The sequence below is a fragment of the Thermobia domestica genome, chromosome 6 (genome assembly GCF_964235325.1).
Source record: "Thermobia domestica chromosome 6, izTheDome1.hap1.1, whole genome shotgun sequence".
NCBI classification, from domain to species: Eukaryota; Metazoa; Arthropoda; class Insecta; order Zygentoma; family Lepismatidae; genus Thermobia; species Thermobia domestica.
The window spans coordinates 43,844,922-43,867,526 of record NC_137459.1 but is presented as its reverse complement, the minus strand read 5'-3'; the positions used below and the strand labels follow the sequence as shown (position 1 = coordinate 43,867,526).

Sequence of the window (22,605 nt, the reverse complement as noted above, 5' to 3'; positions counted from 1 at the left end):
AAGCAATTAACTCAATCGTGCTTTAACAATGTTTTGTTTGTGTCCCAGTGTTTATATTTTGCATAATCCCTATTAAATGTATAGTTTATGCGTAGATTAAAAGTAAATTTGTTCATTGCACTACCTTGTTGCGTACACAACATTTACATAAGTTTTCTTCTCAAGAAGAATGAAAGCTTATTAGAACTAGTTTTAATTCATATCTTCGACTTAAGTTAGTTTCCATTTTAGTCTTATATTTCAGTCTTATATTAAAAAAAAGATTTGGAAATTTGTAGGTCTTGGATCGTATAGTAGAATGTTTGAAGTATCAAATTTCGTTAAAACATGTATCCCTTTTGTTATACCTGCGAGCAGGCAGTCATTCGAAAAGTATCGTTTGACTGGTTCGTATGTTTGAAGATGAATGTGAAAAAAATAAATAAATAAAAACTTGATTTAAATTATCATAACAAAGTTAATTTTCAACATTTTTTTTAAATTTTCAACATGGATAAAATAGATGAAGGTATGTAGAATTGACGTTTAAGTAATTTAATATAAGAAAACTATTGAAGTTATCACAAATCATCATTGAAGTTAACGAAAACTAAACAAAGAAGTAGATAAATGTGGAAAAACCGTTATGAATTACGCATAATTGTATTGACACATTAATTTTACGACACACGCAGTAGTGTAAGCTAACAGAATTCACACACACACACACGCAATAACAGACCATAGGTGCCCTTGCAAAATTTATGCACGAGTTTCCCAATACATGTCCAGAATATCAATTTTAACAATTATTAGTAACTTCAAACTATAGCAATAACAAATATATATTTATCATGTTGTTATATTGCAGATTACTTCACAACCAGTTTGAATGTTAGCATTCTGATTTTATAATCGTTATCAGCGACCTCAAAAATATGATGAAACCAGTTTTCAGTCCATTTTATATAAGTTTTAAAACATGCAGCCCGCCATATTATATCCACCATTTTGATATTTTTGACCTCATAATTGTTATTAGCGTCAAATAGCTATATATTCATAATATCATGCACATTGAACAATGTTTTCATATTTTTACCAGCTTTTTAGGATTTCAGCCCACTGTGCGACGTAGGTTTGTGAAATTTCGTGCATGTGACATAACATTGAAGAATGTTCCCAGTGGCAACCAATCAACAGTTTGTTTTCATTAGTATCTCAGCAACATTGTGGAGGAAAACCGTAAGGAAAAGAGTTCTTGCAATTGCAGACGTGTTAGCACACACAATGCCAACACCATTCGGTGCCTTGAATACCTATCATCCCTTGAGAACGACAATTTTCATTTGTGGTGGAAAATATGGATCGAGAAGTTATTGAGTGAAAACATCTTCAAATTACATTACAAATAAAAAAATACAAAGAAATGTAAGAGAATATTCGTAGTTTGAATATCTCTACCGTATTTTGCAGTTTGAAATACAGTATGACAGAACATAATGAGTCCAATTTTGTACGTCAATATTTCCTGAAATATACACCATGTCTGAGTGACCTATACAATATTTGTGGAAAAACTTTGTAGTTAAACAAAAAGAAACGCTAGAGTTCTCACTTAGTGCAGCACCATATACTAGCGTCAGATGAAAACAAAATTGTGCTTTATCGCAATCAAATGTTTATGGGTCGTTCATTACGGATACCGTGTTAAAAATATGGGTACTGTAATAATATATGTCGTAATCGTGCAAATCTAGCCTTTGACTCAAATGAGTGAAGATTTAGAAGGCAACAGGCTTAACTAAACTGAAAGAGTCGGATCTTCATTTCAAATATGCCTACCCATCGTTGAAATTCATTCAGAAAACTCCGAGATTTCATTCGTTGGAAAATGCCATCTAAATCATATGAGCTCCCACCAGAAATCGGACCTGTCTCTCCTGTGCCAAAGACGCATACACTAACTTTACAACTATGGAGAAATTGACAGGAACATATTAAGTAACCAGTTTGTGGTTAAGATATCAGAAAAAAAGACGATATAATTCTCCAAAATGGATACGTTTAATTCAATAACTGTACTTATGACAGAAAAGAACAGGTCATAAAATTTCCTGTTCGCTAAAGCACATACGAGGATTGTTACATAAATTCTAAGCCTAACCAAGAAATATTAAAACTTGATTTTGTAATACTTTTAGGCCGCCTTTTACTAAACCTTCCTATAATGTCAAACCAAATTTGGTATTAATATCGACTTTTATTCTGTTATTACAGGTTCAGAAAGACAGAAAAATGAACAAAGTGTGACCAAATAGAGAAATTGAAGGCGAGAGCTGTTACTGAATATTTCGACAATAAAATTTTAAAACCGCAGGAGATCCACGCGATTGGTTGCTACTTTAGGTGATAGTACCCCTTCATATGCCACAGAAAATAAATGAGCAACGGAATTTAAGAGGAAAAGAACCTCCATTGAAAATGACACTCGATCAGGAAGGACTGTGGAAGCACTAATTCAGGATAACATTGACAAAGTGCATGAAATCATCATGAATGATCATTGACTGACCATCAGGCAAATTGATGAGACAGTTGACTTATCTATTGCAAGTGCTGACTGAATTATCACCCAGCATCAAGGAATGAACAAGATTTCCGCGAAATGTGTGACAAAACTTTTGACACCTGATCAAAAGCTCACCAGATTCAACATTTGAAGGGACAATCTTCATCTCTTCCGGGCAAATCCAGATGCCTTTCGTACTCGATTCATAACAGTAGATGAGACCTGGGTTCGGGATACGGACAAAATCTCGCGGCCGAAACATCGCCGCCCAAAATCTCGCGTGGCCAAAACCTCGCCGCCCAAAATCTCGCGTGGCCAAAACCTCGCCGCCCAAAACCTCGCGGGACAAAATCTCGCCAGGCCAAAACCTCGCCACCCAAAACATCGCGTGGCCAAAACCTCGCCGCGAATGAAACTTTTCTTTAAAATTTACCCAATGAGTTTCTGAATATGCAATTCCACATTACAAATAATAATAATAATAATAATAATAATAATAATAATAATAATAATAATAATAATAATAATAATAAGAAGAAGAAGAAGAAGAAGAAGATAGAAAACATCTTGTGCGTGGGCTTTCTCGGGTTATTCCCGTTTCCTCCCACTTTCTTTATTCGATTATTTCCTTCATCCTGGTCATCTACGTTTTCTTTATCCTACAGGACATAATCAAGGGACGTCGTAAAAACTAATATATTATTTCATACTTTCATAAATATTATTAGATTTTTGTTAAAATTTTAAGTTTTTGGATGTTCCAAAGTTCACGAAACTAACCCTGTTAGTTGTCATTATTTTCCTTATGCAGACTTTCCTTCCCTATAACCAGTTTAAAAACATCCTGTCGCCCTACCTTCACATTGAAATCCTCTAATACAGAAATAGAGTTTTCATATGGTACTGCAGGACTTGGTCAAATACCCGTGATACTTCTTCTGAAACAGCGTCTTTTATACCGTCATCCTTATTATCTGTTGGAACATTTACATTTTGGTCAGGCGAGATGGCGATATTTTGAGGCGCGAGGTTTTGGAAGACGAGGTTTTGGCCCGGAGAGATTTTAGCCCGCGAGGTTTTGGGTGGCGACGTTTTGGACAGCGAGGTTTTGGCCAGGCGAGGTTTTGGGCGGCCAGGTTTTGGCCAGGCGAGGTTTCGGCCCGGCGAGTTTTTGGACCGCGAGGGTTTGGGAGGCGAGGTTTTGGCCAGGCGAGGTTTTGGTCCGCGAGGTTGTCGCCGCGAGGTTTTGTACCCAAACCCCTGGGTTCATCATTACAACCAGAGTCCAAACCGAATTCCAAACAGTTTAAACACCCCTCATTCCCCCTCAGCTGAAAAAGTGATGGCTACATTTTTTTTTTAATTCGGAAGGCATGGCGATGGTGGATTATCTTCCAAATAATCGAACAGTGACTAAGGAGTACCATGCAGGTTTTGTACGACAATTGTGCGATAATATTCAGCAGAAGTGTCGTGGGAAACTGATAGAAGGTGTGCTTATCTATCAAGACAATGGCCCTAGAAACATGCCACCCATCGCAATGGCAGTAATTCACGATTGCGGCTACTGATTGGTCCCACACCAACCTTATTCGCCTGATTTGGCACCTTCCCTTCTGATTTCCATCTCTTTCCAAAGCTCAAAAAGAAGTTGGAAAGTACTAATTTTAAAAGTGATGATGGCGTTATGCATGCCGTAGATGAAATTTCACACGCCTTTGAATATATATATATATATATATATATATATATATATATATATATATATATATATATATATATATATATATATATATATATATATATATATATATATGCAGCCGCAGATCCAGGATATGATTAAGGGAGGAGCTAAACCATAGTTTGAGCCAGGCTCATTTTATCCAGTGCATACCTGAGCGTCAAGGTGGGGGCTATAGCCCCTATAGCCCTCCCCTTGGACCCGCGCCTGTATGTATGTATTACCAGCGTCATTGACGCACTTGTACATCGATGGGCTTGTCAGAGGACTATGTTGAGAACTAGCATCATCCATGAACACTCTCTGATGATGCGTCCATAGGTAGGGTTAGCACTTTTGTAACAGACGTCGTAGCAATCATTTTGCTCAGTTGATAATGCTACACACTTGTGCCTAGTTGAGTGATTCAGCGATTATATTTGAAAATTTAGGACTTAAACTTTTAAATGTCATGCAGACCACTCATATATATTGTAAAATTAAGAAAATATTAAGTTAATCTCTATCGCAAAATAAAATTGGGTACATATATTTCAGTCATTCTGTATTTATTTCAGCATTTGCTTTTGTAGCAAATATTTGTTTGCAACGGGGAAAAAGCTATGAAACAGAACAAACTTTCGATTTATTGTTCCAGACAGTTTTCTGTGAAGCTCTATTTAAAAACGACATAAGAAGTATCAGGTGAAATAAAACATTTCCAGACAGAGAAATCAACAGGAAGCCAAAAGAAACTTTGAATAACATATTGACTTCCTGCAGAGTCGGAAGTTACCAATAATTTGTGTGTCGGTTGTTGTTTCCCATTGTTGTTATGTATTCAAAAACAAAGCGCATTGTAAAGAAAAAGAGTTTTAGCTTTCACAGCCCAGTACAGGAAAGTCTTCTTTCATTGGGAGTCGGAGCATGTTTGAAAGGCAGCAAATCAATCACCAGGAATGTCACTCCAGGGACCTGCGACTCACTCAACCAAGAAAGTCAATCACTAAGTTTCTTGCTGTTTCAGCGCGTGTTTCCCATGACTTTTGTTTGTTGCAGATACCCTGTCTTTCACAAACATCGATTTGCATTTGACAGTCAGCTACAAAAGGATCACAAAATTTTATTTAAGATCTTCATCTCATAACAAGGAAGAACAATCACCTTATGTGCTAAAACCGAAATGATGACTTTAAAAGGTAAAACATAAGACGTGTTATATATTCTGTTTCTCGTATTGTATACTCCTGAATCAAAATTACATATTCAAAAATTATCTTCATGATGATTGAAGAACGTGAAACACACTTCAAACGCTTTAATGTGGTGTGATAGGACATAATGTCAGAAGCATTTTTGACTACACTATCATTCAGTTAAATTGATCATTATGCAATTTATACATTTAAACAATTTACTTTCGTTTCACACGCTGACACTCTCTGTATTGTCAATGGAGCCCAGAGGTTCAACGCCACGTTCACAAAAGCTGTCCATTGACTTCTATCCTTAGCCAACTGGATCGAGTTTCTACTTTTTATTCCTATTTCTGTAAGATCCATCTTAATATTGTCCTCCCATCTGCGCAGAGGTCTTCCTAGTGGCCATTTTCCGATTGGGCTTCAAGTTTAAAACTTTGAAAGCGTTCCTTCTTTCTTCCATCCTGGCAACGTGACCTGCCTGACCTGAACTTCCTAGGTCTGATGAACCTAAGAATGTTTGGCAAACGGTATAACTATGTAATTTCTCGTTATGAAGTTCCGTCATTCTCCACTCGCATTCTTCTTGGATCCGAATATTCTTCTCAGGGTTTTATTTCTAAATACTTCCAGCCTGCGTTTTTTTCTCAGAGTAAGCAATCATGTTTTGCAACCATACAGGACAACATGCATTATTATTGTTTTATATATTTTAAGCTTCAAATTCTGCGACAGAATTTGCGATGACAGAAGATTTTGAACGAAATAATTACACGAATTTCCTGCTCTTAGTAAACATTTAATTTCTTCGTGGATATGGCTTTGCTCTGTTAATACTGATCCTAGATGTTTGAAAGTACAGTAGACTTCTAAAATGTAAGGAACCAATATATTGATCAAAGGTTATAGGTTTGTCATTTACGGTTTCAATAGGCGGCTAAGATAATTGCAAGGTATTAACTATACCCGCAAGCTGTAGGAGGTTATCCCTAACATCAAAATAAGAAAACAGCTAGTTCAAGTGAATATGTGGGGAAAAGAGCGTAATTTCGAGATTAGGGCCCTAGAAGAGCATGAAATATACATCACACGACGCATTATACTAAGCACGAATAACCATATAGCTGGTAGACCTTAACACTTACAACTTTCCACCAACGACGCAATCCATGTTTACTGCTATCAAGGCGTATTATTATTATTATTATTATTATTATTATTATTATTATTATTATTATTATTATTATTATTATTATTATTATTATTTTGCCTACATTGGAACCACATTTAATTTTGAACAAATATCGGAATTATGTTCGGAGCGTGTCTAGGAATTATGCCCTGCGGGTAATCCATTGCACGTTGGTAAAATATTAATTTTTGTATGACGTAATATGTGTCACTTCTCTACGCTGATATGGATTACCACTCAACGATTCTTTGTGTTCGAAATAACGCGTGTTACCATCTGTGCTTTCCGAGCTTTGAGACAGTTCCGTTTTCCTACATATCGATATGTACGTGTTTTTCCTTATTTTGTTTTGATGTGATGAATAATCTCTTACAGCGTTAAGACGCTGAATTGTTTGCATAAAACCTTCCTTCAGTCACTGCTACCATTTTCTTTGTTCCATTGTAATAAATGCTGAACACGGTCATTGTTAATTTGGGCCACTTCCGGTTTGAATGGAGGGTTGGTTAACGGAGAAGAACAAACGTATTTTTCAGACAATCTGTATAGTAGGAAATAAAATTGAAGAGTTGTTAAACTCTCGCTTTAATGGATTTGAAAGGAATTTTATAATGCTAGATATGGTGATTGTTTTCATCAATTTTCCACAATTATCCTCATATGTAGCACTGGGAAATATCTCAAATATGAGGTATATGTGAGATGGCAGAAAGTTAATGTAGCTGTGAACTTCGGAGAGAAGATGCTAAGTCAGTCTTAGCTAGAAAGTGACATAGGACCAAACATGCCTCCAAAAGTCAGGCGAGTTACCATACATTACATTTTGCTTATCATAATTTGCTGGTCATTGTAAACGATCTTTAATATATATCATACATGCCTTTTTCTCCTTTCAAATTCAGCTACTAAATATATTTCGAATGTTAATATTACAAATACTATCACAATGTTTTTCTTCACTTAGCCTTTTACGTCCGATGTTAGTAGGTATTATAATATACCTTTCAATGATTAATTTTCAGTAACACTTAAAAGGATAACTATATGCAGATGTTCAACATATACTGTAGTTAGAAGTTTAATAGATGCACGCTACTCTACTTCTTAAGTACGAGGGCTATTATTTTTTCAATCACCGTAAAGCTACCAAAGAAGAACAACGCGAGATGATAAAACGACGACAAAACAAAACTGTTCGTTGGTTGTCACCCACTCTCGCACAGATAAATAGACCCTGACGTTTAATCATTGCAGAGTAGCAAACTCTAGAGCATAAGAGCTTGCCAAATATGATTTTATTTCTCCATGCGCTGATCTTGATATTTCAAGGGACTCAGTAAACCGTTCAAAAATCTTAATCTGCGTCTTTCACGAACGGCATACTTCACGTTATGTACAACGAAGTCTGCTGCCATAGTGTTCCACTTTTGACCACCCTTATTGTGTACATCAATGTCTTTCTTTAAACTTTCTGCATCAGTTGTGAGCACAATCTCAACTTATAAAGTTCTAGCCCCATTCTTTACTTATTCGACAAGAAATTGGGACTGTATTATGACCTTCTAGGTTCACTGGTTCACAGGTTAGCATGACGAGTTAATCACGTTGAGTACCGGGTTAGAAGCCCCTGCCTCGTATGTGAGATGAAATACCATTTGAAGTGTCTAGATGTGAGATATGAAGGGAAGCTGCCACCGTCGCATGCTTCTGGAGCAAGACGAGATAAGGTGAAGTAGTTTGAAATTAGGCTTTGAAGCTGCGTTTCACGAAGAAATCGAAGAAGCTTTGACGCCGCAGGAGATTGGAGATGGTATTTAAAAAGGCGAATCCTAATTGGCGGATGGTAGACCCAATAGCAGCAATGGTGCGTGGTCCTCATAAGGGTGTGGTCCTGTCATACGCAATCGAACTGTATAACGTAGTTAATATTTAGAGCACACTTTGATTGCAATTGATAACTTCTCAACGTCACTACTCCGAAATGAAGAAACGGAAGAGTCATTCTATTGGATGGAGAAGGGGAACGACGACGAATGGACAGTCTTGCCTTAGCCACATCTTGTCATCTCAAGTGGTTTTCTCTACGCTTAATAAACGTTGAAGAAAAAAAAACAGTTGAGAATTCTCCAAGAGCATTCCCAGAACGAACTTAAAAAGAATGGAGAGGTAAGGATAGTTGTAATTGATCCTACAGGTAAAAGTAAATCATTTATTTACACCTTCTTCTGTTTCTCGCAAAAATTTGCAAAATATCATCTCTCTATGACTTACTATTCCCGATAAAAAGCTCCTCAAATCTCCCGAAATTCGAACTTATTTGGCCAATATCTGGGGAACGGTGGCCAGTTGGCCAGTAGCCAGTTGTTGAGTGGCCACCGGCTACTATTTGGCACTAAAATGTTCACCATCCTCTTAGGTATTGGTCAACACCAATATGATCTCTCTATGACTTATTGCCCCCGAGATATGGATCCTTAAATCTCCCGAAGTCGGAATTATTTTTTGGCCAATATGTCGGGAACGGTAAGTCATAGAGAGATGATGTTGGTGTTGATCAATATGTAAGAGCATGGTAAACATTTTAGTACCAATATTCACTGATGGCCACTGGTTAAACTAGCGGCCACTTGGACAGTGGCCATTGGTTACTATTTGGTACCAAATGTTTACTATCCTCTTAGGTATTAACCAACACCAACATCATCTCTCTATGACTTATGGTTCCAGAGATATGGATCCTTAAATCTCCGGAAATTGGCCATATTTTGGCCAATATCTCGGAAACGGTAAGAGTGACGTGAAAAATTCCATCACTTTCTTAGATAGTTTTTGATGCTGTATCGAACGCAGGGTTCAAAATTGAAAAAAAAATGCAAATAACAGGGAAACGGACAAACAGACACACAGATATAGAAAATTCAGTAACAAACTTTTTAAAGTTCGTTGATAACCCTCATATTAATTGAAAAGACATACGCAACAATTAACCTCAAGACAATACTGATCATTATGAAAAACCTCGATGCTACATGCGAATAAAACAATCCTAGGATTGTAGTTTTAATAAGAAATCAAAAGAATACAAAAAAAGGAGATAAAAAGTGTACTTTTTCTAATTATATTAAAACATAATGAAACATTAATTTATGAATCAAATAACTAGGATTCTCATTATTTTATGGACCTATATAATTTCAATTAGCAAACTAATTATCTGAATGATTATCTTTCATTTCATTAATCTCATTTATGTGATAACCAAAAGACACATTTAAAAAGCGTGTCTTTAGAAAATGCATTGGAAATAAATAAATAAATAAATAAATAAATAAAATATTAGTGGGGTTGAACGAAAAAGATGTCCAACAAGGGACATGTTTCGGTTCGAACGTGAGGATCAGTATAAAACTTGGCAGGTAGGCCTATATACAGGAGTAAGTATTGACCACTATAGGGTGAGTCATTCCCGTGCAACTATAAGGAAATAACATCAATTCAGTTTTGAGGCACGAAAACAACATGCATGAGATGATAAATATAATAATTGCAGAAGACGAGTAATTACAGAAGTTCTTTATATTGTTAAACAACAACAACAAAAAATACTCTTCGTAATCTAACATCAGATCAAAGTGGCATATATATATTATATATATATATATATATCTTATATATATATATATCTTATCTTATATATATAACAATATATATATAATCTTATCATATATGTAACAATATTATGATAAGATTGTGCATAATAACACTGAGAAAATAATTGAAGGTGGCGTACTTAAAAAGATAGGTTACTTACATGCGTAATTCCTGTAGTTTTTGCACTTAACGTACAGCAGACGTATAACTGATAACGCATGTTTTATAATACTTTCCGTATAAGTGTTCCATCTATACGTACTTTCCGTATGAAACGATGTAGGTGGTCAGGATCTCACATACAAATGGACGTATATAACATATAGCTGATGAAGGTAACATAAGTATATGCATGTGATATACGGAAAACTGTTAGATGTCAGGCATCCTGCAACGGCATGATGTAACATCTAAGGGCAGTGCCTATGTAGCATACGGGTAACGTATGCTCCGTGCTGATTTCTGTAGTAAGCAAGAGGATACCGTATATTTGTACAGCGGGGGACACTTCTAAATGGTACAGCCATATGGAGATTTACGGCTAAGGTGTACCATTTAGAAGTGCCCCCCGCTGTACAATATACCGCTGTGCGCAGAACAGATTTTTCTCTGTGAACTCTAGGCATGCACAGTAAACGGCTCGGTAGCTCAGTGGTAGTGCGCTTACCTCTGGTGCGTGGGAACCCTGTCTCGATCCCCAGCCAAGTAAGTTTGTGGTGGACAACATCGTGTCTGTGGGCTTTCATGAAGTACTTCTATTTTCTCGCACATTCCCATTTCACCAATTCTTCAATCATCATTAAATTGCCTTAATCATCGTCTACGTTAAACTGAAAGATTTCATTTCATTATCTAGTCATGTATTATAAGGAAAATCAAAGATAGCAACCAGGGCCTAGAGTTGAACGGTATTCACCAGGTTAGGCATATGCTGATGATGTAAATTTAATAGGGGATGATAGGAGAACAATAGAAAGAAATGCAGAGATCTTATTAAACGCTTGCAGGGACATGGGTTTAGAAGTAAATGCAGAGAAAACTAAATACATGGAAGTGCGTCGGGAACGTAATACGGCAAATTGTGGAGGCGTTAAAATATTAAATAATACTTTTGATAAAGTGGATACTTTCAAATATATAGGATCAATATTAACAGACGAAAATCATATAGAAGAAGAAATTAAATGTCGACTAAAAGCAGAGAATTCGTGTTACTACTCGGTTCAAAATCTCTTGTCGTCGCGAATTCTGTCGAGAAATTTGAAGCTTAAAATATGCAAAACGATAATCATGCCTGTTGTTCTGTATGGTTGCGAAACATGGTCGCTTACTCTGAGGGAAGGACATAGACTGAAAGTATTTGAGAACAACATCCTGAGACGAATATTCGGACCCAAGAGGAACGGGAATGGGGAATGGCGGAAACTCCATAACGAGGAACTACATAATTCATACGTTTTACCCAACATTGTTAGGGTCGTCAAGTCTAGGAGGCTTAGGTGGGCAGGTCATGTAGCTAGAACGGAAGAAAATAGAAACGCTTTCAAAGTCTTGACTGGAAGACCAATCGGGAAACGACCATTATGAAGACGTAGGCGCAGATGGGAGGACAATATTAAGATGGATCTCGCAGAGATAGGAATACAAAGTAGAAACTGGATCCAATTAGCTAAGGATAGAAGTCAGTGGAGAGCTTTTGTGAACGCGGCATTGAACCTTCGGGTTCTATAGGCCATAGAGTTAGTTAGTTAGTCATGTATTAGTCATGGACGTCAACATAGTTTAAGTAATCAATATATACAAATAAAAATGTAAGTAACTATGTGTGTGACTTAGTAACTCTTGACCCACTCGAGCAATGTCGATTAAATTTTCAACATAGATGAGATTCGGGCCTGGAATTGTATATATATATATATATATATATATATATATATATATATATATATATATATATATATATATATATATATAGGGTGTTAACGAACTATACCAATAAACTGTAACAGGTGATTCCTTACATCAAAATAAGAGGAAAAGTTCATCTGGACCTATGGCGTAAAGTGCATATTTTCTGAGCTATGGCTGTCCAAAATCGCAAAACAGCCAAATTTCAATAGACCCTGTTTCGAATTCGAGAGACTGTGGATGGTGGTACCCTGTATATATATTCATGAACACCCTGTATATATAATTCTATTTTGACGGTGGAACTTAGCGAAGGTGGAGGGGGAAATGTATAAAAATGGTCAAAAATGACCGATAGATATCGGGGTCGCTGAGATGAACAATAATACTTCCGATGCAGTTTAAATCCAAAGTTAACCCCGCAACTTGGGGGAGGGATATATATAAAAATGATCGAAAATGACCGATATCAGAGAGTGCATCAGTAATATTGAAGTGTGACTAAAGGAGCATATTACTATTTTTTTCTTATTTTCACCCAGCGAAGCCGATAACTGACGCTAGTTGGTAATAGAGAACAAGGCTCTCACTGGGAGCTTTTAGTTCTTTATTGAGTTGAGTTGAGTTGATTTTGAGTTTAACGTCCCGTTCAGCAGCGAGGCTATATGAGACGTGGACCTACTGATTAACGTGGAATCCGAACTACATGAGCTCCCGCCGGGAATCGAACCCGGGTCTCCCACACCAAAGGCGCGTACACTAACCGCTTAGCCACAAAGGAGCTCTAGTTATTTATTGAATCTCTGATACGAACCTATTTTGCTTTGCCTCTCAAAACAGGACAGGCGAATCACCAAGAAAGAACACCACAGTAACAAGTTGAAAGAAATATGAAACGATCCGAGGAAATAGAAGACAATTATTTTTGTTAATCATCTCTGTCTTAAACAAAACAAAGCTCTATAAAAAAAACCTCTCTGGAATTAAAATTTCGTTGGTCTGGCTTAGTTGCGCTCTAGAGAGCTTAATTTATCAGCTTGGCTTCTTCTTCACATTTGCACATTGTAAACGGGGACATTGATTTAAAACAAACGTTACAAAAGAGCTCGCGAAAATTAATGGTGGAAACGGCTGAGGTATAATAACCTACGAACTGCAACAAGTCCGCTTCGCACTTTCAACGAACTAACAGGATTTACAGTGGTTGTCACAAAACCCCGTGAAATTTATGAAGACCAGAGACTATTCCATATACTTTTCTCTCTGGTTTTAGCTGAGAACGTATTGTTCTCCAGATGTCCCTCTTTGTGGAGAGAGAGAGAGAGAGAGAAAAAAAAACAACTAAAAATCGAAAAATTGGGCGTAGTGGGCATGTTCTGAAATAAAGACCTGTTCATTATTGTATGTTTTGTGCCCAGATTTTCTGTTTGTTGTTTTTGTATACACTTTATTCGGCCTGGATATGTGTGTTTCGTCTATTTCTTATTATCTTTGCGTTTGAAAACGAAAAGAATTCGATCGGAACCTCTCTCTCTCTCTCTTTCTCTCTCTCTCTCTCTCTCTCTCTCTCTCTCTCTCTATATATATATATATATATATATATATATATATATATATATATACGGTTTCCTTTTCCCGAAGGAAATGGAAGAAAATAATATTCTTTTGATATGATTGCATTGCTGATGGTTGAAGATGGCGAAGTAGTATTTTTGAAGCAGAAAGACTTCGTGTATTCTCGTTAGTTTGTCTCTAATCCTCGAGGCAGGTTCAAATCGTACATCCAACAACGCATCAAAGCTGCAGACTTTAAAAGAAAACTTGTAGTGGATAGTTCTTTTTTTTCTTTACTTAACGAAATAAGGAAAGAAAGAAAAAAAAACATATAAGAAAAACACGTTCCAAAATTCTCAATAATTCTTCAGTAGGAAAGAAAGAAAATGTTAGACCGCTTTAGGGTATCTTATATTTTATTATGACTTTAATTTTCATAATTGAAACATACATTTCCAAATGATTGTGGATATGATTGTATTTCCTTTCAGAAATAAAATAAATATATTGGAATGCTCATAAAATGCAATTTGCTAACAATTTTCATTTCCTCATTAACTTTGGAATGAATTTGTCAATTACAACGTATTTTATTGTAACTTAAAACAGAAAAAAAAAACGTTTAACTTATGTAAGAATATCGTAGTTAAAGATATTAAAAGGTATTTCAAAACTGCAATCAAATTGAACAGAATTGTTAACGTGACTGTACCTGTATATACTCATCTATTATGAGGCATAGTGGCTCAGTGGTAGAGTGATTACCTCTGTTGTCTGGGGCCCCTGATTCGTTCCCCAGCAAAGTAAGTTTGTAGTGAACAGTATCATGTTCGTGGGTTTTCCCGGGGTACTCCCGTTTGCTCCTACTTTCTCGTTCCACCAATTGTTTCATCATCATTCGCTTGATGGTTAATCAGTCCCTAATCATAAAGGGCATAATCATAGGACGTTAAACTGAAAGATTTCAACTATTGTGTTTTAGGCTGAAGGTCTATGCAATATTTCTTCGCAGTTATATATTACGGGACACCATTTTCAGTGTTGCTTCGCAGCGATTCTTGATTTTGTCAGTCTGTATTATAAATGGACGTTTCTTCAGTCACTTTTTATTCTTGGTATGTATTCATAGACTACTATTCTCCACTGACAATCATTTGCTATTTATTATGTTTAAATGCTCGCCACTTCAGTACTTCATATTTCATGATAATATACAAAAGATTGTTTCATCCAAGGATGTTATAAAATAGAGAATCTGCCCATACAACGAAATCACGAAGCCATACGTCACAGCTTCGCCACACCTACTCTGCCCACTCCGCGCCACTAAGATCGCAATATTTCGAGCCAACAATCATGTCGGAAACAAGAGTAGCCAATCAGATGTACCAGCTCGGACGATGCTCGGTTGTTTTTTGGCTTCATTGAGTTCATAAGATGAAGATATGTATGGGCAAATCCTCTATTTTATAACATCCTTGGTTTCATCCCTATTGACCCTCCTACACTAAGATGTGAAACCCCTTCCCTTCCACCAATTATGATGAATATGATGGCACTGATAATTAATAATTGCATGGCGTCCGTTTAGCAGAGCCCGATCCAGTTTACCACCTTCGTCCTTTCATATTTTCCAGAATCCCTTTAGTGTTGGATCGACGTTTCCGTTTCAATAGGCCAAAGGCGCAAAAGTCAATGGATGATGCATCTGGCAATTTGACAACTATTTTAAAATGAGAGAGCCAGTGTCTAAATTGGATAGCATTGATACATATCTCCTGTTCCACCTTGACTTGGTGAATGTGGACTTTGGCAGTCTCATCGTTATACAAAGCAGAATCATGTTGGTGATATATGGGATCTAAGACGTGCTGTATTATAGGAAGTAATATTCACTTTTACATTATATGGAATATTTTCCTTTGGCACAGAAACACACCCTTACCATAAACCCTTTGAGGACTGTCGTTGCACGTGCAAATCCACTGTGTGTATTTTTTTCCACCGACGCGACGATAGTGAGGCACACGCGTCTGCTTCCACTTCAGCTTATCTCTGACGATGAAATAACGTCATTTTTCACACCTTGGGTCGAGCTCATTCAGATATTTGCATGCCACTCTCCGTTGGATGATGTGTGTTGGTCCTAGACCTGGTTCGAGGGTCGTTTTCAGACTTACTCCTCCCACATGATCCGAATAATAGCTGCTGGTGACCGTCGGACATGAGCTGTTATTTCACATTGTGGAGGTGGATTCGGATTGGTCACATATTATCGTAGTTTTAAAAATGACATGTTTAGTGCGTTGGCGCGCAAGTTGTTTTTCCACTGTTTTTGACCAGACATTGCGTCGTTCGAGAGTTTATGGACATTATGATGGTTTGCCGGGTGTATATCATATCAGATACTAGGCAACTTTCACACTTACACCTTTTTTTTTTTTAATTTGCCTACAGCTATAGCTCACTTCGGAGAGTGCTACTATGTAGCTCTCCTAAAACATAGCACTTTTGGAAGTATTATTATAGCAGAATCTCTTAATCTCTCCTAGATTGTACGTAATTCTCTGTTCTACGTGTGATGTGTGCAATATGGTATTCGAACAAACTCAGCACCTCTGATGACTCTTGCAATTCACTAACATAAAGATCAAACGACCTGCTCTATATCAGTCTTCCCATCTTCGCTACACTGAGAAAAAAATATATGGCGTACGTAAAATCGTATGTTACATTTGCAAATCCTGTAGTTTTTTTGGAATTAACGTACAGCAAACGTATAACTGATAAATGAAATGAAATCTTTGAGTTTTATGTCCCACGATTATGCCGGTTAGGATAAAGAAGACGGCGATGATGAGTAATGAATGAAATGAAGAAAGTAGGAGGAAACGGGAGAACACCGAGAAAACCCACGCACACGGTGTTTGTCCACCACAAAGTTCACTTGGCGGGGGCTGGGATCGAACCCGGGACCCCAAGCACCAGAGGTGAACACTCTACCACTGAGCCACCGCGGCCCATACGTATAACTGAAAACGCATGTTTTATAATACTTTCTGTGTAAATGTTCCATCTGTACGTACTTTCCGTATGAAACAATATAGGCGATCAGGACCTCACATACAAATGGACGTATATAAAATACAGCTGAAAAAAGGTAGCATATATACATGTATATAATATAAAGAAGACTGTTAGATATCAGACATCCTGCAATGATATGATGTAAAATCTAAGGGCAGTGCTTATGTAGCATACGGATAACCTATACTTCGTACTGATTTCTGTAGTAAGCAATAGGATTCCGTATATCTGTACAACATACCACTGTCCGAGGAAAGGATTTTTCTCAGTGTATATCTGGAGTCACATTGCTGGAATAACATTCACCCCCTGAAAGTTGGAGTCCCCTGATATGACTTCGCAAGATCATGGTCTCTTACAGATTCTAGGACACCAGAAAAAATATATCCGTAATACTCAAAGTACACTGCACAAACCTTACGATATTAGACAGCAAAGGAACGCTAAACTTCAACACGCAAACAGTAATTTTTCAATTTATTTTTATTTTGGCTAGTGCCTGATATAAAATGCTTTTTATTTCAGAAACTATGAATAGGGTACGATATGCTATCATTGTAATGGTCATCCAGACATGCTTCATATTACTAGAATTTACAAGCTTCCTGTTTCTGTAAAATAAATAAAAAAATAAAGAAAAATGCACTTCATAGTTAGGTTGCACACATAATATTCCTCCATTACTTCCTTTGTAAATCATTATTTACAATTTCTCTTAATATATTAATGGTAATTCCAACTACAAGAATGTTTATGTGGTTTGTTTCGTATTGTTTCAGAAGTCTTGGTTCTGCATGCCATGGAACGTTTCTCCCTGCCATATATCGAGCTGCCTTAGCTCATTCTGGGAATTACAACCGACCTCATCACGCGGATGTAGACCATTCTCAAGATGCCATTCTTTACGTCACGGTGAGTACAATTGCAAATACATGAAGGATTATATTCTTCCTATATTAACAGAGAGACTCACTATTAACTAATTCATGCCTGTAGATGTTTGTGATAGTTTGATTTTTATATTCGCTGCTCTGTTAGAAAACAATCGAAACTGATGAAATAAAAACTAATTACAAAATTTCGTCAGCAAAAGTTCCACGCTTAAAATGGATTGTTGTAAAGCTTATGGAACGTTGCAATACTAAGCTATCGTTTCATAGAACACACATATCTCATAATACAAGTTTATAACTTTCAAGGAACATTTTTTTGCATGTTTGCTATTATAAAACTGAAAAAAAATTACTAGAATTATAATTAGATTAGGAATTTTATTTTTGGACACTACTTGCATTTACGGCCTAAGAAGACCGTAACATATTAGAGATGATGTCCCTCTGCAATCATGCTACATAGGGAAGTGAGGAAGGAAGGGGGAGGGTTGGGACCTTTTGTATTAGGTACTATCCTGACATTTGGTTGCGTAAATGAGGGAAATCCAGGAAAGAACTCACTCAAGATGGCTGGTCTGAAAGGAATTTTACACCTTTTCGACCGAGTTACCATTAGGAATCAAACCCGGGACCACTCATACAACATATTACTAATTAACAGCCTTAGTATTTACAAATGTTTAACTATCATTTTTTCATCCGGCCAGTAGTTACCGAGAAATAAAGTACCACATACAAGGCAAGCTGAGCCTATTCCTGGCCGAACCCGCCCACGAAATATAGCATTTTTTTTTTACTTCTTAACCACGGACTATTTCCTACAAAAATGTAGTTTAGATTAGGCTAGTAGTTCCAAGAAATGACACACCAAACACACACAAGCACACACACACATACAGCTGGGCTGAAATTATAAGCTCGTTTATGATTAGGCCGGGAGCTAATTATGTAACATTAAGAATAAACTATTGTTACATTGACCAGCCTTCACACCACAGTTTATATGTTAAACCAGCGTTGTCACGACTCAGTTCCATATTTGCCTATGCACTTACCATGTAGGGGCGTGGTATGTATGATTTATTAATATCGTTTCTAAACTACTCCTTGCGTGTCCTCTGGTTAGGTACTACTGTACCTACTGAAGAAATTTAGGGGAGATTTTCAAATGCGAGCCTTAGTCTTTTGGTTTATGTATTGTCATGAGATAGAAATACTTTCCCAAGTTTCAAGTCGATTAGAGAGAGAAGTGGGTGAATATTAATTACAAGAGTATTCGTGTGTAGGGTTACTTTTGTGCAAGGCACCCTTACGGTTATTGTTTCGACGGCGTCCCAGTTGAGAAGATAGACGTTCCTAATGCATACAAAAATGCATGCATATAAATACATAAACTGTATATATATATATATATGTGTGAAAATGAAACATATATTATTTTAAAGTTACGAATAGTTTATGGCGATTTTTTTTACCAGTAAGAGTATGGTCGAGCTCTTACTTATTAGAATTGTGATCCATCTTTTATGTTTTTATCAGTAAAAGTGTAGTTGATATATGATTTTATCAGTAAAAGGTTTGGTTGAATTCTTACTTTTTATCAGTAAATGCGTGGTTGAGCTCTTACTTTCTTATCAATAAAAGCATGGTTGAACTCTTACATTTTATCAGTAAGAAATATGATATCTTACTGATATGGTCGAGCTCTTACTTCGTATTAGAAAAGTACGGTCGAGCTCCAAACCAACGTAAACTAATATTACCATTTCAGATAAACTGTCTGAATATTTTCGGTAACCCTATAATTCAGCCAAGGCGCACCAGGGTCCCATGGGGCACAATCAGGGAAACCCTCAATTGCAAGACCTAATCTGGATAGACATATCAACAAGCTTAATTAAAATAATGAAAATAATTTGTATTACTAATAAGCAAAAGCAAATGACATTAAACCTAGAATATGCATATTTGAGTTTTCATACCTTCCTACTCATTTGACACTGGAGCGGTTCCACTCTTCAGAGGTCAAGACCAAACTATTGATATCGCTGAAATCTGTGAGTTCTATATATTTTTTCTGATATCATACACGTAACGAATATAAACGTGTGTATATGCACGAAAGAAGGTAAAATAAACACTACATTGCATCTGTTGTTTATTTTTGCATTCACACATGACAAAAGACCACAAAAAAGGATTTAGTAAATAAATGGAAAACATACATCAAGAGCAAGTATAGTGCGTGTATATGCATGTGTGTGTGTGTTTGTGGGCAGCATACAATATGAAAATGCCTATCCATGACGTTGAAACCTAATTACTGTTGCCTACAGCAACAAAATGGGATAAACGTAACTACTATTGGCCAGTCATGTAAGCTGTCAATGCGCTTCTTTTGAAGTAACTTTGCTAACTAAATAGACATCTGACCTTAATCTCTCAAATCTAGTTTGATTCCTGTTCTAGCTAATACGTTCAGTGAAGATGTATGGAAATGGATGTTTGGCGTAATGTCGAACCTTTCTAGAGCTGACCATCGTTACAGAGTTTACGTCCAACTCAGTTTATATAGTTTTGCAAAGTATTTCCATGTTTTCATCCACGAGATTCAGGCTAAAATATGTATTTAATGTTTATTTGCATATTTCGTTAATAAAGCTAATGCGTGAAGAAAATGTATGCTAGAACATAGCTTATTTCTAGTATCCTTATTTTGCATTGTGTTTTAGAGTTTTAATATATATTTTCATTGTATTTATTTTATTGTGTTTAATTAGGCTTTCCCCTGAAAAATCAAATACAGTGTTTATCGTACGAGTTAACTAAATTAACCCGATCGGGATCAGACTTCATGTGGATGTAGAACTTGACCTTTTATAGAAGCTTGTAAAATATGTTGGGCAGGTTTACAGTTGCCTAGTTATACGCGGTCAAATTTTGCATCATATTTTCAAAACCAAATATAAATAAACAAATATATTGCGTGTTTTAAAAATGATGCCCATAGACAACAGAACGATATTTTTTTCAGGTCAAAATAAGCAAAAATACGATATAATGATATACCTTCCTGGGCTTCCTTCAATCACTAGGGGGAATCAAAATTTCACTATGTGGCAACGTTGCAGATTAACTTTGAACTATTAATATTGCTCTACGAATCCAACAAGAAATTACACTGATTGTTACACTAATAAGTGCTGCTAGCGTCAACGTCTATATGTGTGTGTATATATATGTGTGTGTATGTGTGTGTGTGTGGGTGTGTGTTGGTGTGGGTGGGTGGGTGTTTCGCTTTATTTAGACTTGTAGAATAATGCTCTGTAGTTCGTGGGCGCCATTTTTAGAACACCCGATATATATATTTGTAAATTACCCGATAGGATCAACTTCGGCATGGTGGTATACTTTGACCTGTTATATAATCGTGTATTATGTTGTGCAGATTTTTTGTTTCCTAGTTAAGGATGGTCAAATTTGGTGTCACGTTTTCAAAAACAAGAAGCAATACATCAACCACATCCGTCGAGATCAATCTTTATATTGAATTATATCCTTACCTATTGTATAAACGTATGACATATCATGTAAGGGCTTCTCGAGTTGTGTTCTGTCAAATTTTGCGTCATACATTCGAAAGGAAAAATAAAATAAAAAACCCTCATACATTGAATTTTTCCGATCGAGATCAAACTTGACATTGATTTATTTTATTATCGTGGTAGACGTTGACATATTTTATTAGCGTATGAAATATGTTGTGCAGACTTTGTGTTTGCGAGCCACTAATAATAGAATTTCTAATTCAATTCATTAGATATACAAAAAGAAAACTGAATAAATTCCTTTTAAATACCAATTAAAGGTTAGTCTTGGACCATAAGAACAAATAAGGGACTTTTTTTCTGTTTCTTTTCTTCTTTACTACTATCTGTATTTTATTTGTCTTGGCTAACTTACAGGAAAGAAAATTTACGGGTGCAGTCTCTACGTTCACATCTGGTGCGAAGTTTGCACATATGCGCTTGCAGTGATCAATATTGTGTACGTGGATCTTCTTTGTGTTCTTCTGCCACCAATAATTCCTCCATGATCATTTATTTAGTCTTATTGTTCGTCTCCAATACGACACAAGAGTATCATTGAAAATAGAACGTTTACAACTAAAAGATTTTTATTAAATTAAACGAAACTGGAATAGTGCAATCACCTAAAGAAAATAGCCATTTTTTCCTTTTTCTAGATATTACATTCCAATCCGTAGGTGGAATTTTTAAATAACTTGGCTTGTAGTAAAAAATCTTAGATATAGCAAGTTAGTTTTATGTTGCGAAATTCCCGTAGACTTGGAAAACTATGCGGAAGCAATATAGAGACACTTAAGTCTTAGGATACCGAATTCATCTGTATGAAAACATATCGTGTTATGTATAATCGGTTTTCCGTCAACACATATCGACGGACTGACAGACCGTTAAAGCTAATGTATAGCGAGAAAGAAGTATGTATGTCCTCAACTCAAAAGGAAAATACTGTCTTACCTTCGTGACTAGCTTTCCTCAGTGAATTACTAAAATGAACGGTTTAATTTTGTGGTTTCGACGAATATTGAAATGAGGGATCAATATATATTTTTTTTAATTTCGACTTGCAGAAATGCACATTGTTTGCACGGGAATGATAGGTTTATGGAAAATAATTGAATACCTTGTCTCCTTAGGATACACATATCAACGAAAGTGTAATTATAAAAATCAACAATATAATCTACTTTTGGCAAAATTTTAAAACACCATATCTCCCTATAATATGCCTTTTAATCGACGTGGCATGACAAAAATCCCATC

At 36.3% G+C, this 22,605-nt stretch overlaps 1 protein-coding gene across 1 annotated transcript in view; it reads left to right on the top strand.

The window, feature by feature from the left end:
• Window positions 1-22,605, top strand: part of LOC145687967 (uncharacterized) — a 1,078,260-nt gene that overhangs the window by 783,870 nt on the left and 271,785 nt on the right. Inside the window, exon 5 of the mRNA XM_081761576.1 lies at window positions 17,642-17,774. Within this exon, the coding sequence (XP_081617702.1) occupies window positions 17,642-17,774 (133 nt within the window). The remainder of the gene's footprint in view (window positions 1-17,641; window positions 17,775-22,605) is intronic.